The following is an 18,417-nucleotide window of genomic DNA, read 5'->3' as shown; positions in this document are numbered from 1 at the left end:
AAGGCCTGTAGAAGACTTTGTCGCAGAATTCAAGAGATGGACCCTTGATTCAGGATGGAATGATGCATCTCTGAAAACCCAATTTAGGCTTGGCCTATCAGAAGCCGTCAAGGACGAGCTCGCCCGAGCAGAGATGCCAAAAACCCTGGATACATTGATACAACTCAGTATTACCATAGATAGAAGACTACGAGAAAGGAAGTCTGAAAAAATGGAAATGCCATTATCCAGTTCTTCTCAGAATTCAGCTATTGACCCCACTCCTAAACCCGCTCCAGGTAACCACAGACCCCGGCTACCTAAGGAAAAAAGGAGACCTAGTAGATATGGTGATCCTGCCTGGTCATGGTCCGAGCCTGCCTCAAACAGTCGACCTTGTCACTCTGACACATCCCATTTGGACCCTGATCCTACAGAGATGGATGAGGAGCCTATGGAGATTGGTGCCATACATGCTAGGTTGTCCTCACAAGAAAAAAGAGATCACAGGAGAATCTGTGGCCTTTGTTTTTATTGTGGTGAAGGGGGACATTTCATTACATTCTGCCCAACCAGACCCCATAGGCCTAAGGCTCTCCCAATGGAGGCCAGGCGAATCCGAAGGGTCTTCCCTGAAAAACAGCCTGGAAATTATCAAGGCTGTTGCCAGCCCTGTCCCCGTTCTATATCAGTGAAGGACACCCAGAAATTAACAAATATTGGAATAGATATTCCTTCAACTCCAGTGAACTTTATACCACGTTCAAAAAACCCTCCTGTACCACCTCCTGAGGATACTCCTTTTTGCAAGCACATTTCTGGCTTCCGATGAAAATACAGAGATTCTTGCACCTGACTGCGTACGTGCTTCTAATGGCACGGTGGTATGTAGGAAGGATCTGAGGATGTTTGAAGAAGCATTGGTTGCTAGGTCTACTAGGATTACTTCGGATGGTTATGCGTCCGATTCTAGTGAGGGGTCCATGTAGCAGACACCCTAACAACAAGTGATCCGATTCTGATCGGTTACCAACCTGATCCGATTCTCATATCGGCAACCATTTTTTTTTTTTCCGATTTTCATATCGGAGACCAGTATTATCCGATTCTCATATCGGCAACCAATTTTTTTTTTCTTCCCGATTTTCATATCGGCAACCAGTCTTATCCGATTCTCACATCGGAGACCAGCCTCATTCCGATTCTCATATCGGCAACAAAAAAAAAAAAAAAGGGAAATTTTTTTTTTTCCTTCCGATTTTCGCATCGGCAACCAGTCTCATGTGATTCTTATATCAACAACCAGCCTTAGAGGCCTTCCGGAGCCGGCCTTACGGGGGGGGGGGGGGTAATGTAAGGTTCTGGCACTCTCAATGCCTCCTATCACATTTATTCCGGGTGATTTCCATCTACCTAGACAGAAGAAACACATATAGGTGTGTTTCCCTTTAAGGCTGAAGCTGTCATCACCCAGCGCCGGACTAGATGGCTATTTAGGGCGTCGGTTCTCACTCACATGTGTTCGTTCAAACACCAGTACCTGGATACTAATCTTGCTTGAAGCTTCCATGCTTGCAAGCTCTCCTCGCTGACGAACCTCGCTGCGCTGATCCCTGCATCCTGCTACTGGATCATCCGCATCTCCTGAGCGATCCTTCGGCTATCGCTATTAGTGCTAAGTACCCCACAGGGGAAATCTCTATAGACTTGTACTAGGCTTACACTATTTAGCTCTGCATAGCAAGGACTGTCTTTTACATCTGCATAACTAGATTGCTAGCTCTTGAGGCTACTGCTACTATTTCCTGCACTGGGTTGATCTCTCCTGTATGCACCTGCTACTCTGTCATCTGTTATCATACATGATCACTAACCCTTCCTGCATCCACCTGCACTGTCTCACCTCAAGTGTCTGTCACCTACCACTTCCACTCAAACCTATCCCTAAGACCTTTATCATTGTACTACCACATGTATATAAAGTCACACTAGGAACCAGCTTAATTACTGTGTGTATTTACTTGCTGAAATAAGACCTTCCATACATGATGAGTCATTGAGGTTGGGAATGGTATCTCAGCATATCGCCTACATGACTACTGACGTGGAACTACTTCTGCAGCTGAAAATCCACACCTTATAAGAAACGCAAGGAGCGTTACAGAATGTCTACATCTGTGTTCACCACTAGATTCAGACTAACAATACGACCTGTGTAATGAAGACAGGCTGGCAAATCCAGGGGTCCCCTCTACTTCTGATGAGCAGATGATAGGGAGATCGTAGCGATCTAAGTGCTCAAACAGAAACAGACCCCATGATGGAAAATACAAGGCAGTAACACATAAAATAGTGTAGACTCACTCGGTAAGCTGGTCAGGATCAGTGTAGTAAAGGCCGGGAAGCTTCCGCGTTCCACGGCTCAGGCTCCGTAACCGGAAGTGACGTAAGATGTTAGACTCCACCCTACGCGTTTCATCATAGGACGTCTGCTGGAGCAGCCATCGCTTATAGGTAGCGCCTTTACCAGCCTTTTCTATTTTTATCTCACGTACCCCAGGGGTTGGTTGGTGGCAGCTTACACCTATCTTGTTTTCTCGGATGAATCCCCTTTCCGATTGTTTAGGACATCCAGAAAAAACCTTGTCTGGAGAAGAAAAGGTAAGCGCTACCACAGCCATGAATAAAGAATGGTACAAAAACATCCTCCGAGAGCAACTTCTCCCAACCATTCAAGAACAGTTTGGTGAGGAACAATGCCTTTTCCAGCATGATGAAGCACCTTGCCATAAGGCAAAAGTGATAACTAAGTCACTTGGGGAACAAGACATGGAAATTTTGGGTCCATGGCCAGGAAACTCCCCAGACCTTAATCCCATTGAGAACTTGTGGTCAATCCTCAATAGGCGGGTGAACAAAAAAAAAAACACAAATTCTGACTAAGTCCAAGCATTGATTATGCAAGAATGGGCTGCCATCAGTCAGGATGTGGCCCTGAAGTTGAGCAACAGCATGCCAGGGAGAATTGCAGAGGTCTTTAAAAAGAAGGGCCAATACTGCAAATATTGACTCTTTGCATAAACTTCATATAATTGCCAATAAAAGCTTCTGACACTTATGCAATGCTTGTATTTATACTTCAGTATCCCATAGTAACATCTGACAAAAAGATCTAAAAACACTGAAGCAGCAGACTTTGTGAAAATTAATATTTGTGTCATTCTCAAAACATTTGGCCATGGCTTGTAGAGGAGAGGATAAAACAATAGTGTGTTGAGATATCCCCTCCTGACTTTTTTTTACTGCATCCCCAGATCAAAAATGCTGGTTCTGGCCCTGTGATGGTGGAGCCACTTGTACAAGCCACCTCTCTCTCCATTCCCAATAACAGACCACAAAAACATTGCAGCCATCCTATTAAAGTAATGCATTTTATGGGCACAATGGAACATATCTGTGCCAACAACTACTAATGAGCATGACTGGGATGAATATTTTGGCAGTCATCCCTTTTAGGAAAAACAGGAAGCCCATCTGTGTTTGTAAAGCCAAAATCTGAGTTACCCTTGAGTCATAAAAGACGAAGGAGATAAACTAAGACTAAAATTAAAACAATTATTGAAATGTGCTACAAGGTATTAGATAGATGGGATCGTACCTACGTCCAAAAATTCATACGTCATTAAAAAAATTGGGTTGAGGCACTGAGGACTTTCATGGTACCACAAAAGATTTACAACTCAATAATTTTTTTATATAAAAAAGATACATTTATTGATTTATACAAATAATGAAAACACACAACCACCCTTGAAACGGGGGGATATAAACGACACATATAATAATGTATTAGCCTACTAAAGGCACTTAGGCCCTCAGAAATCGACTATACTGAAACACAAGAGACAAAAGAGATTCCTCTAACATTGGATTAGATAATAGTGCAGTTCCCGACACAGAGGGACCACTGATCCACCTCCAATTAACTCAACATGTTTCGCGGGAGATCCGCTTCATCAGGAGTATTGTTCAGGAGAAGTTATTCTATATGAAAGTGCAAATAATAGTAATAATAAAGCTAAAACAAGATACTAGATATTGTATGTCTGGATGCTCCAGGTACTGAATTCATTTATCAAATATAGATCAGCTCTATATATAAGGGCACTAAAACACTTCTGGAAAGGCTTCTATTGGATACAAGCAGCACGGACAAGGTCATCCACTGTCCAGGGCAAAAAGGCCAAACAGCGCCCCCCCCCTCCCTTTCCCCTGATGGGGATGCCCACCCCCCCATCACCTTCTGCATTCAGGATCTATGATTTTAGCACTACCCAAACACTGGTGTGAATGGAACCCCCAACACTGGTGTGGATGGAACCCCCAACACTGGTGTGGAGAGAACCCCCAACACTGGTGTGGAGGGAACCCCCAACACTGGTGTGGAGGGAACCCCCAACACTGGTGTGGAGAGAACCCCCAACACTGGTGTGGATGGAACCCCCAACACTGGTGTGGAGAGAACCCCCAACACTGGTGTGGATGGAACCCCCAACACTGGTGTGGATGGAACCCCCAACACTGGTGTGGAGAGAACCCCCAACACTGGTGTGGAGGGAACCCCCAACACTGGTGTGGAGAGAACCCCCAACACTGGTGCGAATAATGGACCTCACCATGAGGGACATCACTACTCCTCTGCTCGGGCATCCTCTGTCTATACCTTCCAAATTTTATACCTTCCAGCTTCTGCCTGTCTGACAGTTACAAAGTGGCAGGCCAGCACTCCCAAACTGCCAGTACGCAGGGCAGATCGAACCCCTAACACTGGTGTGGATAAAACCCCCAACACTGGTGTGGAGAGAACCCCCAACACTGGTGTGGAGGGAACCCCCAACACTGGTGTGGAGGGAACCCCCAACACTGGTGTGGAGAGAACCCCCAACACTGGTGTGGATGGAACCCCCAACACTGGTGTGGAGAGAACCCCCAACACTGGTGTGGATGGAACCCCCAACACTGGTGTGGATGGAACCCCCAACACTGGTGTGGAGAGAACCCCCAACACTGGTGTGGAGGGAACCCCCAACACTGGTGTGGAGAGAACCCCCAACACTGGTGCGAATAATGGACCTCACCATGAGGGACATCACTACTCCTCTGCTCGGGCATCCTCTGTCTATACCTTCCAAATTTTATACCTTCCAGCTTCTGCCTGTCTGACAGTTACAAAGTGGCAGGCCAGCACTCCCAAACTGCCAGTACGCAGGGCAGATCGAACCCCTAACACTGGTGTGGATAAAACCCCCAACACTGGTGTGGATGGATCCCCCAACACTGGTGTGGATGGATCCCCCAACACTGGTGTGGATGGATCCCCCAACACTGGTGTGGATGGGACCACAAACACTGGTGTGGATGGAACCACAAACACTGGTGTGGATGGATCTCCCAACACTGGTGAGGATGGAACCACAAACACTGGTGTGGATGGAGCCCCCAGCACTGGTGTAAAGATAACCCCCAACACTGGTGTGGAGAGAACCCCCAACACTGGTGTGGAGAGAACCCCCAACACTGGTGTGGAGAGAACCCCCAACACTGGTGTGGAGAGAGCCCCCAACACTGGTGTGGAGGGAACCCCCAACACTGGTGTGGAGAGAACCCCCAACACTGGTGCGAATAATGGACCTCACCATGAGGGACATCACTACTCCTCTGCTCGGGCATCCTCTGTCTATACCTTCCAACTTTTGTACCTTCCAGCTTCTGCCTGTCTGACAGTTACAAGGTGGCAGGCCAGCACTCCTAACCAGCCAGTACGCGGGGCAGATGGAACCCCCAACACTGGTGAGGATGGAACCCCCAACACTGGTGTGGATGGATCCCCCAACACAATCAGTCACAGTTGGGAGCTATGGCTGTCGGGTACCCAGATAGCAAGGATCACTTGCAACAAATGTGTGGCAGTGTTGAGTTGTAAGTCTTGTTAACTTGCTGCACATTTTCACTGGCAGGTTGTACACTTGCAGAGCACTTGAAGCACAAATTCTAGCAAGTCTCTAGCAAGAGCAAAGTTGCAGTGGTGAGTCTATAGCAAGAGCTCCACAAATCTACAGCATGAAAATTCAGCCACAGTGACCCCTGTGGTGGGGGGACTATTGCACAACATAACTGAACTAGAACTTGCAGCAGACTTGCAGAAAGAAAGTTAATGTTGAGTCATGCAATGCGGACTTGCTGCAATTGTGCAACAAACTTGTGAAACCTGGCAAGTCTAGTAATAGCTCAACAAGTCATTTCAAACTTACAGCACAATTGCTTGCTATCTGGATAGGGCAGCCCTCAGGCAGTAGGTCAGGGTGGAAGGGGGGATGGTGGGCTCTGCCTGGTGACACCCCCCAACACAATAAGACACTATGCTCAGGGCAGCTAAGGGGGAGGGTGGGCTCTCAGCTAGGTTGCCTGTACTCCATTGATTACCGCCTGGTGACACCCCCCAACACATTAAGACACTATGCTCAGGGCAGCTGCCCCTCCTGACACCCCTAGTCCTGACCATGCCTCATACTGATGAGCACTGCCTATTGCTCAAATCTAAAATGACATTTATCTGATATAGGAAGAGCAAATAACAAATGTAATCATTTTTATGATAATAATGTGGAAGGTATAGCTGCATTCCCTAGATCAGTGATGGCAAACCTTGGCACTCAAGATGTTTTGGAACTACATTTCCATGATGCTCATGCACTCTGCACCCCTTTTTTTATACATGCCAGTATTCTGTTGGCTTTGCATTGCATGCCACTGCCAAGCCTGTTGTCCACTAGTACCTCCAGGTCCTTTTCCATCTTAGATTCACCCAGAGGTTTCCCTCCCAGTGAGTAGCCTGCTTTTGTGTTTCTGACACCCAAGTGCATTACTTTACATTTTTCAACATTAAACCTCATCTGCCATGTAGTTGCCCACCCAAATTATTTTGTTCAGGTCTGCTTGTAAGGTCTCCACATCCTGCATAGAAGATATTGGCATGCTTAGTTTAGTATCATCCGCAAATACAGAGATTGTGCTAGATATCCCCTCCTAGATCATTTATGAATAAATTAAACAGGATTGGTCCCAGGACAGAACCTTGGGGGACCCCACTTTTCACATCTGCCCAATCTGAGTACTCCCCATTAATCACCACCCTCTGGACTCTCCCCTGGAGCCAGTTCTCTATCCAGGTACTCACCCTATGGTCCATACCTACGTTCTTTAGTTTGTACAGTAAGCGTTTGTGGGGAACGGTGTCAAATAGGGATGATCGAACGGTTCGGGTCGACCATCGGTTCGACCCGAACATTGACTGTTCGAGGTTCGGCCGAATTTAGAACTTTTTGCTGAAAAAGTTCGGAATTCGGCAACCAGAACCGACCAAAATGCAATGGGCCAGGAAATGGGCTTTAAAAGCCCATGATTGGACCAGAACCATTAGAAAAAGCCAATTGAGGGGGCAGGAGAATGCTAGGAATGTGATTGGAGTGACTAGGGGGTCCAGAGGCCAATCATTAGTAAATACGCCCCCCAGTATATAAGATAGCCCCGCCAAATTCCTGGCATTTTAATACAGGGACATGGAAGAGAGTGGAAGCAGTTCTGTTACTTCTGCTTCAAAAGTGTCATTTAGCAATTATTAGTGTGAGGAAAGGGATATCTAGTGTAGTTAGGGTGCTATTTTCCACTATAGTTAGCTTCAAAAATCTAGTTTCTGTAGGGAAAGTGTTAAGTGCCAGGGTGACCGTAGTGTAGTGTAGGGTGAACTGACACTGACTGCTATGGCAGGGTGACCAAACCCTTCCATTTCAGGGTAAAAATAAAAACAAAAAGCAGAGCGCCTCTAAGTGTTATCAGTTTAATTAAACGGGTAATGCAGGTACAGGAAAACTGCTCACATTTAAAACAGTATAAAATAGCTCATCTGTTAGGTGGTCTGCAGGAACACAGGGGTCCACGTCTGGATGTTAGTAGCTCCAAGAGGTGGTGCAGGGGATGGTGAAGGAGGGAGATGTCTGGAGAGCCAAGAGACCAGATAGTAGGATGGTCAGCAGCTTCAGGAAGGTGTTCTATACCTCAGGGAGACACCTGGTGAGCCGAGACACTGTTAGGTAGGATGGCTGTTGGCTTCAGAAGGGCGCCCTGCTCCTCAGTACATCCGGCGCCAGCAGATAGGGGAGCCCAGCGTGACAGATCCAGCAGCCAAACGCACAACGCGTTTCCGAGCGTGCGCAGTAGCCTCACAGGGCGTGCGCGCTCCTTTCTCAAGGCCACTGCACTATTGAGCTATTTTATACTGTTTTAAATGTGAGCAGTTTTCCTGTACCTGCATTACCCGTTTAATTAAACTGATAACACTTAGAGGCGCTCTGCTTTTTGTTTTTATTTTCACTTTCAGAGCTGACTTCTCTCTGCAGCTGAGCTGGCCCTGAGTGTAATCTATTTCAGCCATCAACTACACCAGACTAATGACTATACATGAACTGCATACCCCTTGATGCTATATAGGTATGTGTAATGCGCCAACTCTTATCCTGCTTCCATTTCAGGGTGACCGCTATAGAGAAAAGATTGTTTCTCTTATGTGACTTACAGAGCAGCGATATGGCTTCTCGCCGGTCAGCCTGCTTTTTGCTGCAGGGGTTTTTTTGGGCATTTTTTTGGGGTCTTTGGAGGCAGGCAAAACAACTGAACTTGTGTATAGGGGTATATATACACATATGTATGTATATATACACCTACACATATATAGGTGTGAAAAGAGCAGAACACTATGCTTGCGCTAATGAATTAATTAACAGGCATATGGCTCCGCTCCTATCACACCTATATGTGTGTATGTGTATAATACATATTAGTGTGTGTGTATATATATACCCCTATACACAAGTTCAGATGTCATGCATGACTCCAAAGACCCCAAAAAATGCCCAAAAAAAAACGCCTGCAATAACACACCTGGGCGTTTTTTTTTTTTTGGCGCAGGCATTTTTTTGGGCATTTTTTGGGGGTCTTTGGAGGCAGGCAAAACATCTGAACCTGTGTATAGGGGTATATATACACACACATGTATGTATATATACACCTACACATATATAGGTGTGAAAATAGCAGAACACTATGCTTGAAAATGAAATAATTAACAGGCATATGGCTCCGCTCCTATCACACCTATATATGTGTATGTGTATAAATACATATAAGTGTGTGTGTATATATACCCCTATACAGAAGTTCAGATGTTTTGCCTGCCTCCAAAGACCCACAAAAAATGCCCAAAAAAACGCCTGCGCAAAATAAAAACGCCCAGATGTGTTATTGCAGGCGTTTTTTTTGGGCATTTTTTGTGGGTCTTTGGAGGCAGGCAAAACATCTGAACTTCTGTATAGGGGTATATATACACACACAGTTATATGTATATATATACACACATACACATATATAGGTGTGAAAGGAGAGAAGCCATATGGGTGTTAATTATTTCATTAGCGCAAGTATAGTGTTCTGCTACTTTCACACCTATATATGTGTATGTGTATATATACATATAAGTGTGTGTGTATATATACCCCTACACAGAAGTTCTGATGTTATGCCTGCCTCCAATAACCCCCAAAAAATGCCCAAAAAAAACGCTTGCTACAAAACCAGCAAGGTGTGAAAATAGCGGAGCCATATCCCTGTTCTATAAGAAATATGACCTAATAGAAACAATCTTTTTTTTCTGGTTCTGGACATGCTACAGAGCTGAAACTTCACAGGTACACCTTTTAGACCCCCCAGACACTAAATCCAAATCAAAATAAAAAAATCTCATTTTTTTTTCAATATCTTTTTCAATAATTGGCTCTCTATCAAAAATGACAATTTTTAAGAACTTTTTTTTGTGTGATTTATAGTCTCTGGGGCATGACCCAGAACCCTAGGCATTTCTTAGGGGCATTTATTGGGTTTTAGGGCTTCAAAATTGGGTTTTTTGATTACTGAAGTTCGGGTCCCATTGATTTCAATGGGGTTCTGAAATCCGGGCCGAACTTTCTGGAAGTTCTGGTCGAACCGAACTTTTGAAAAGTTCGATCATCCCTAGTGTCAAATGCCTTTGCAAAGTCCAGATACACCACATCCACAGGCTTACCTTTATTTTGAGGGCAACTGACTTCGTCGTAGAAGGTTAATATATTGGTTTGGCAAGAACGATTTTTCATGAATCCATGCTGATTACTACTAATAATACCGTTTTCATTACTAAAGTCTTGTATGTGGTCCCTTAACATCCCCTCCAAAATCTTGCAGACTACTGATGTTAGGCTGACCGGCCTATAGTTACCCGGGATATATCTCGGCCCTTTTTTAAATATTGGTACCATGTTGACTTTTTTCCAATCAGCTGGCACCATACCTGTCAGTAGACTATCCTTAAAGATCAAGAATAATGGTCTGGCAATCACCTGGCTGAGCTCTTTAAGAACCCTGGGGTGCAAGCCATCTGGTCCCGGTGATTTATTTATGTTAAGTTTCTCTAGTTTAGTTCTAAGTTTATCTTCTGTTAGCCATGGTGGTACTTCCTGAGGTGTATAATTTAGTTTAGCATTACAAGCTGGGTTAGTGTAGCCCCCCAATTATTTTGTGAAGACTGAAGAGAAGAAATTATTTAACACTTTCGCCTTCTCTCTGTCCTCTGTGACCAGATTTCCTTCGTCGACTTTTATGGGGCCAATGTGTTCTGGCCTCGCTTTCTTACTGTTTATATACTTAAAGAATTTCTTGGGGTTTTTTTTTACTCTCTTCCGCTATATGTCTCGTGTTCTATTTTAGCCGCCTTGATTTCGCCTTTACATATCTTTTTACACTCTTTGTAATGCTTGAATGCAATGACCCCTCAGCCTTGTATTGTTTGAAGGCCTTTTCTTTAGTATTAATATGCATTTTTATGTTGGAGTTTAGCCACCCAGGGTTTAGTTTTGCTCTTTTAAATTTATTTCCCTTTGGAATGCACTGGCCAATCCCTTTGTTTAGTATGCTCTTGAAGCACTCCCATTTTTACTCCGTGTTCTTTGTTCCCAGGGTTCTATCCCATTTGATATTTTCTAGCAATAGGAAGTTGGCTCTTTTGAAATTCATTGTCCTTATATTGCCCTTGTGTTTTCTATTACTATGATTAATACTGAAACTAATTGACCTATGGTCACTGTTATCTAAGTTGCCCTGTATTTCTTTATCTGTGAGCAGGTCTGCATTGTTGGTAATCAGTAGGTCAAGTACCGCATTGTTTCTTGTCGGTGCGTTCACCATCTGACCCATAAAATTGTCCTGCAAAACATTTAGGAATGCCGAGCCTTGGCTGAATGCGCGGTTCTGTCTGCCCAGTCTATATTTGGATAATTAATGTCCCCCATTATGATGACATTTCCCATCCTTGCTGCCAATCCTATCTGTGAAAGGAGGTCTGCCTCCCCCTCCTCCCTCTGGTTGGGGGGCCTATAGCATACGCCCAATATTACCTTCCCCATAGTGCCTTCCCTTTGAAGTCCTACCCATAGGGATTCTGCCTTGTCCATAGCTCCATTATTAATATCATCCCTCATATTTACCTGTACACTGTTCTTAATATACAGACATACCCCTCCCCCTTTTTTACCTTCTCTATCTCTGCGATAAAGGGAATACCCCTGAATGGTCGCAATCCCATCATGAGAGTTGTCGAACCAAGTCTCTGTAATCCCCACAAAATCCAAGTCCTCCTCATACATCAGCAGCTCCAGCTCTCCCATCTTGTTGGCCAGGCTTCTGGCATTGGTATACAAACCTCGTAATTTTGACCGGATGCATACCATATCCTTATTTGATGTTGTTTTTAGGCCGCTCTTGTGATTTTTCCCCATACCCAACTTGGAGTTAGTAACTCTGAACACCCTACCACTAATGTCCCCATTTGTGCCCTCTGAATCTTGCTCCCCGCTGGCTAATTCTACATCTGTACCCCCCCCCCCATTACCTAGTTTAAAAGTCCCTCTAACTTTTTGGCCATCCTCTCACCCAGTACGGTTGCACCCTTCCTATTTAGGTGCAATCCGTCCCTACCAAAAAGCAGGTGGCCGACTGAGAAGTCGGCCCAGTTCTCCAGGAACCCGAAACCCTTCTTACTACACCAGCTCCTCAGCCACTCGTTAACTTCCCTAATCTCCCGCTGCCTCTCTGGTGTGGCTCGAGGTACAGGTAGTATTCCTGAAAAAACTACCTTGGAGGTCCTAGTCCTCAACTTAGCTCCTAAGTCCCTGAAATCGTTTTGGACTCTCCATCTCCCTCTGCCTATGTCATTGATACCCACGTGTACCATGACAGCTGGACCTTCCCCAGCCCCGCCCAGTAATCTGTCCACCCGATCCGTGATGTGGTGCCCGGTAAACAACAGACAGTTCGGCGGTCACGGTCTTTGTGACAGATTGCCCTGTCTGTCCTTCTAACATGTGTATGTCTTTTTTGTAAAGAGAGCCTTCAGGGTGTATTTAAAAAAAAACTGCAAAGGTATTCGACCTGTGAAACTGCATGTACATTTGTTCTGTGTGAATAGGGCCAGATTAAATATTCTAAAGAATATTTTATCTCCTGTACGAATGTTCCTTTCTGATAGGCATTAGTAAAATACTGCATTATGGCCACTAGATGGCACTGAAGAACATATGAAATACTTAAGTCATTGTGGCTACGGATGGATACATTCATTTGCTAATTCCCTCTAGTGTTCTCTAGAATTGTTACATTGTATCTGTTGTTACACATACCTATGTATTACCTGTGCTAGACCCCATCTAGTGGCCGTAATGCAGTATTTTACTACTTCCTTGAGAAGAGAAAATAGCCACAATATTACTTTTACCCAATTTGCACAGAACTAATGTACATGCAGATTTGCTGGGTGAATGGAATTGCAATTTCTTTTTAGTAGCCCCCTAGTGTCCTGAACCTAGAAGGATCTACTGAGCAAAATCTATATCAAATAATCAGCTGACATTAGGCCAGCCACTTCCTCTGCAGCTGCCCATCACATTTCAAAAAGCCATGAGTGAGGGGGTAGAATTTGGTAAGCTACAGCGTCAAACTGCTAGTTGAAGTAACAGAACTTCAGTAAGATTGCAACAATTTTAACCCAAATTTTGTGTAAATCATGTGTCTCTTGTGCCAATCACTGGTATTGGGCCAAATGAGTTCTTGACAGATTATTTTTTAGTTTCTCCCATTGGCCCCTTGTTAATAATTGGGGTCCTCCAGGGGTTCTTCAGTATATAGCACAGAGCTACCCAAAAAAACTCTGCCTACTGATAACCGCCTTGCATCACTGCCAATGCATTCTGTGACAAACCCAGCCACCATTCCTGCCAAGTAGATATACCTGAAAAGTGGGTTTCTCACCCCTATAGTGAGATTATTATGTATTTGCATTTATTTATAGCGGTATTAAACCCAAAACCAAAAGTTTAATGTATTGCAGCTTACCAATCATTAGATGTGACGGCTGCATTCGTTTTCTTTTTTTAGGCTTTTCCCCTCTGTTTTCACCTTGTGATCTGGCCAGTAACACATCTCCTGTATTTGAATGCCCCCATTCTGGATGAAGGAGCATAGGGGAGGGGGGGGGGCACCTCTTGACAGCAGCATTGTCAGTCTGGGGGGAGGGGAGTGTTAGATTGACTAGCAGATTTAGATACACAAACAAATTGAAGCTAAACTCCAGCTAATACTTTAGAAGGAGTTACAGCAAATAGTTGTTTTCTTCCAAAAAAGCTAGGTTCCAAAATCTGACAGTAGTAACGAAAAAAAAGGTATCCATCCCTGAAGAGATAGTGGAAAGTCCACAAGAGGACAATGGGGGGAATTGGGACTATGCAATACCAGAAAGTAAAAGAAAATATAATGGAAAATGAAAAAAAATTTGTTGATATTCTAAAATAAGAATTTTATTGGTACAAAAAGCAGCAAAATACCTCAATGAAAGACAATTGTTAGGTAAATGATAAAAAACATGAAAACATACAAATAGACATAAATAAATAATATATTATTATATATATTATTTATATATAAATAATATACATATATTATATATACATAATATATATATATATTATTTATATATAAATAAATAATATATATATGTATATATATATATATATATATAGATAGATAGATAGATAGATAGATAGATAGATAGATAGATAGATAGATAGATAGATAGATAGATAGATAGATAGATAGATAGATAGATAGATAGATATGGGAGGGATAGATAGATAGATAGATAGATAGATAGATAGATAGATAGATAGATAGATAGATATAGATATATATATAATTATTTATGTCTATTTGTATGTTTTCATGGTTTTTTATAATTTACATAACAATTGTCTTTCATTGAGGTATTTTGTATCAATAAAATTCTTATTTTAGAATATCAACAAATATATATTTTTTTCATTTTCCATTATATTTTCTTTTACTTTCTGGTATCGCATAGTCCCAATTCCCCCCATTGTCCCCTTGTGGACTTTCCACTAGTTTTTTCATTTTTAAAGCGGAGTTCCACCCAAAAGTGGAAGCTCTGCTTATCTGCTTCCTCCCTCTGGTGCCACATTTGGCACCTTTCGTGGGGGGTGGGGGGGGAATACCTTACAAAAACAGATACTTGCTCCCACTTCTGTGTATGGGCGCCACGGCGACCTGCATCATTTGCGCCCCCCCCCCCCCACTGCCTTCTGGGAGATACACACAGGTCCCAGAAGACAGCGGGACCATTCAGAAAGCGCATGCCCAGTAGGAAACAGGCCGTGAAGCCACAAGGCTTCCTGTTTCCCTTTGTAAGGATGCTGGCGCCTACACCCGGAGTCAATGGACGGTCGGCTTCGGGTACTGACATTGCGGGCTCCCTGGACAGGTAAGTGTCCTTATATTAAAAGTCAGCAGCTACAGAATTTATAGCTGCTGACTTTTAATTTTTTTTTTCTTTTTAATACAGGCTGGAACTCCACTTTACGATAAAGACATTAATAAATAAAAGCTGATCAATGTAAGCACCACTGTCTGTGGTAAATGGCTTGTCTCATCCCCATAAACCAATACATCTCCATGAAAGCTTGTTCTTTTGAAAACAACAGACTTGCTGGTAAGATCACCAGATGAAAATAGAAGAAAGAAAGCATAAGAAAGAAAACTGATACAGCCATCAGATGTAAGAATTGGTAAGCTACAGTAGAATAAATGTTTGCTTCTGGGTTTAATACTGCTTTAAAAACATATGTAGAGAGAAACAGTATACAACAACCCATCACAATCAGAAGTCACCAGCATGGAAGGATTTAAGATCGTTTACAGATAATTTTTTTTATTAAACATAAAATTAGGTAAATGTCATTTCATCATCAAATCTGTCAAAAATGTAAAAAGTCACGACTTGAAAACTGCAAACTGATAATAGAAACTGATAATAGGAAGTCATTTACAGCTATTACAGATACTGCATTAATCATGTAAAAAGATATACAAATAATGACAGCTTATCAGCTAAAGATCATATCAGCTAAAGAGCTCATAGTTGTCACTGGTCCAGAAAAGTAATTGGTGAAATGAGATTAAATGAGAGGTCATATTATTCTTGGCCACTAGATGTCAGTACAGAATTTTTTTTCTTTTTTATCTTAATCTTGTTATTTAACCACTTTACCACCGGAGGATTTTGCTGTCTTACGTCTGGGCCACTTTTTGCGATTCGGCACTGTGCGAATATAACTGACAATTGTGCGGTCATAAAACGCCGTACCCAAACGAAATTTACGTCCTTTTTTTCCCCACAAACAGCTTTCTTTTGGTGGTATTTGATCACCTCTGGGCTTTTTATTTTTTTGGTTTGCGCAAAAGTTATTGCAGCTACTAACTACGGGAAATTTATGTCATTTTTATTGTTTTTTTTTTTAACTAGTAATGGCGGCGATCTGGCGGCGATCTGCGATTTTTTTTGACTGTGACATTGCGGCGGACAGATCGGACCCTTGACTGACATTTTTGACAAATTTGGGGGTACCACTGACATTACTACAGTAATCAGTGCTATAAATATGCGCTGTTACTGTAAAAATGACACTGGCAGGGAAGGGGTTAACTTTTATTGGTGATCAAGGGGTTAATGTATGTCTGGTGCTTACTGACGTGTGTGGGGGGGAGGGGACTGAGTGACACAGGGACAGATCGCAGGTTCAGCTATGCTGAATCCTGCAATCTGTCCCTGTCTGTCACTTAGGAGATCCACCTGCTTTGTTTACACAAGCGGGTGGATTTCCACACTCGATCCCCGACAGTGATCACCGCCTGAATTCATGACTGAATACAGCGGGAGCGAGCCTCTGGCGGCGCGTGCGCGCCGCCCACAAGTGGAGGAGTCCAGCGACGTAGGTCTACGTCGCTGGACGATAACGAGCCACTTTACCGCAGTACAGTCAACGTGACCGGTCGGCAAGTGGTTAACCACTTAAGGACCGGAAGGTCTTACCCCCTTAAAGACCTGGCTATTTTTTGCAGTTCCGCACTGCAATAACTGAGAATTGCGTGGTTGTGCGACGCTGTACCCAAATAAAATTGATGTTTTTTTTCCCCCACATATAGAGCTTTCTTTTGGTGGTATTTGATCACCTCTGCAATTTTTATTTTTTGCGCTATAAACAAAAAAGAGCGTCAATTTTGAAACAATATTTTTTACTTTCTGCTATATAACATTCCCAAAAATTAAAAATCTAATTTTTTTCATCCTTTTTAGGCCAATTTGTATTCTGCTACATATTTTTGGTAAATAAAAAAAAAAAAATCCCAATAAGTGTATTTTGTTTGGTTTGCACAAAAGTTATCACGTCTACAAACTAGGGGAAATATTTATGTAATTTTTATTTTATTTTTTTACTAGTAATGGCGGCGATCAGCGATTTTTAGCATGACTGCGACATTGCGGCGGACAGATCGGACCCCTAACTGACATTTTTGACACTTTTGGGGGGACCAGTGACATTACTACAGTAATCAGTGTTAAAAATATGCACTGTTACTTTAATAATGACACTGGCAGGGAAGGGGTCAACACCAGGGGCGATCAAAGGGTTAAATGTATGCATAGGGGGTGTTTTCTAACTGTGAGGGGGATGGGCTTATGGAATCAACACAGGGACCTGTGTTCCTAAATAGGAGGAAAACATTAGGAGGAACACAGGAGCCCTGAGTTGATTGCTGACAGAACAGCGGTCTGCTGTGTTTATAACGGCAGACCACCGTTCAGTCTCCAGGGGGAGAAGATCGCAGAGAGCAACCACTGGCCCTGTAGATCAGCTTCTCCTTTCGGGAATCACAAGAAGCGACGTATGGGTACGGCGATTTGCGCAGCCGAGCCACCCTGCCGCAATAAATCTGCTGCTGGTGGTCGGCAAGAGGTTAAATAGGTGTTCCAATAATTATGCATTTTTTTTATTTTTTGCACATATGTTAAAATCTGCCTTTTTTGCTGAAAAGTATTTTAACTGGCTCTTTTTCTTTTCTTTTTCTTTTTTTTGCAGGCACTTTTTATCAAGATCGGCAATTCCTAAGACACAGAGGGGACCAGCGTCATAAGGTCTTACTTTGCTACAAGCAAATACAGGGTGGTGATAAACATGACAGCATTGCCAGCCATAGGTGTGCGCAGCCCAGGGCTTTTTTTCAGTGGGAATGCGGGGGAACGCAGTTCCGGCACCTCCAGCGCTGAGTGTATGTGCAAGGGGTGTGGGGTGTGCTGGAGGGTCTATTGATATTCGCTGCTAGGGGATCTATCGTCACTGGTGGGGATGTTGCTGGTAGGGGGATCTATTTTTTTTATGTTACTAATAGAGATCTATTGTCGAGGGAGAGGTCTATTGTTGCTGGCTGCTGGAGGGTCTTATGATACTGGCTGCTTGGAGATCTGTTGTTGCTGCTGGTGAGGTCCAATGTTGCTAGGGTGAAACTTTTGTTGCTGGTTGTGGTATTCTGTTGTGGGTGGTCAATTTTTTTTTGTGTGGGGATCTGTTGTTGCTGGGGTGTGGTCTATTGTTATGTGGGGGATCCATTGTTGCTGGGGTGAGATCTATTGTGCTGCAGGGGATCTGTTGTTTCTGGCGTGGAGTCCATTGTTGCTGGGGGAGTCCATTGTTGCTGGGGGAGTCTTGTTGCTGGCTGAAAGGTATCTATTTTACTGCTTTTCTTGTTATCAATATAAAATTCCATACAAATTATTTAGCACCACAAAATGATTCTTGGTTTTGTATTCTCTAAATGGGGCTGTACTGGGAGGTGGGTTGGGGGTGGAACCAAGGGACGGTGCTCAGAGGTGGGAAGGGGGCGGAGACAAGG

At 43.4% G+C, this 18,417-nt stretch overlaps 1 protein-coding gene across 1 annotated transcript in view; it reads left to right on the top strand.

Moving 5' to 3' along the window:
• LOC309552494 (uncharacterized protein) overlaps positions 1-17,636 on the top strand; it is a gene marked incomplete at both ends in the record, with an annotated part of 54,489 nt that extends 36,853 nt beyond the window's left edge. Inside the window, 2 exons of the mRNA XM_082253464.1 lie at positions 5,188-5,489; positions 17,607-17,636. Coding sequence (XP_082109590.1) covers positions 5,188-5,489; positions 17,607-17,636 — 332 coding nt within the window. The remainder of the gene's footprint in view (positions 1-5,187; positions 5,490-17,606) is intronic.
• Between the last annotated feature and the right edge of the window lie 781 nt (positions 17,637-18,417).

This window comes from Pelophylax lessonae (assembly GCF_965119305.1).
Source record: "Pelophylax lessonae genome assembly, chromosome: 4".
NCBI classification, from domain to species: domain Eukaryota; kingdom Metazoa; phylum Chordata; class Amphibia; order Anura; family Ranidae; genus Pelophylax; species Pelophylax lessonae.
Note: the sequence above shows the minus strand (reverse complement) of the source record. Positions and strands in the feature narration are given on the sequence as shown.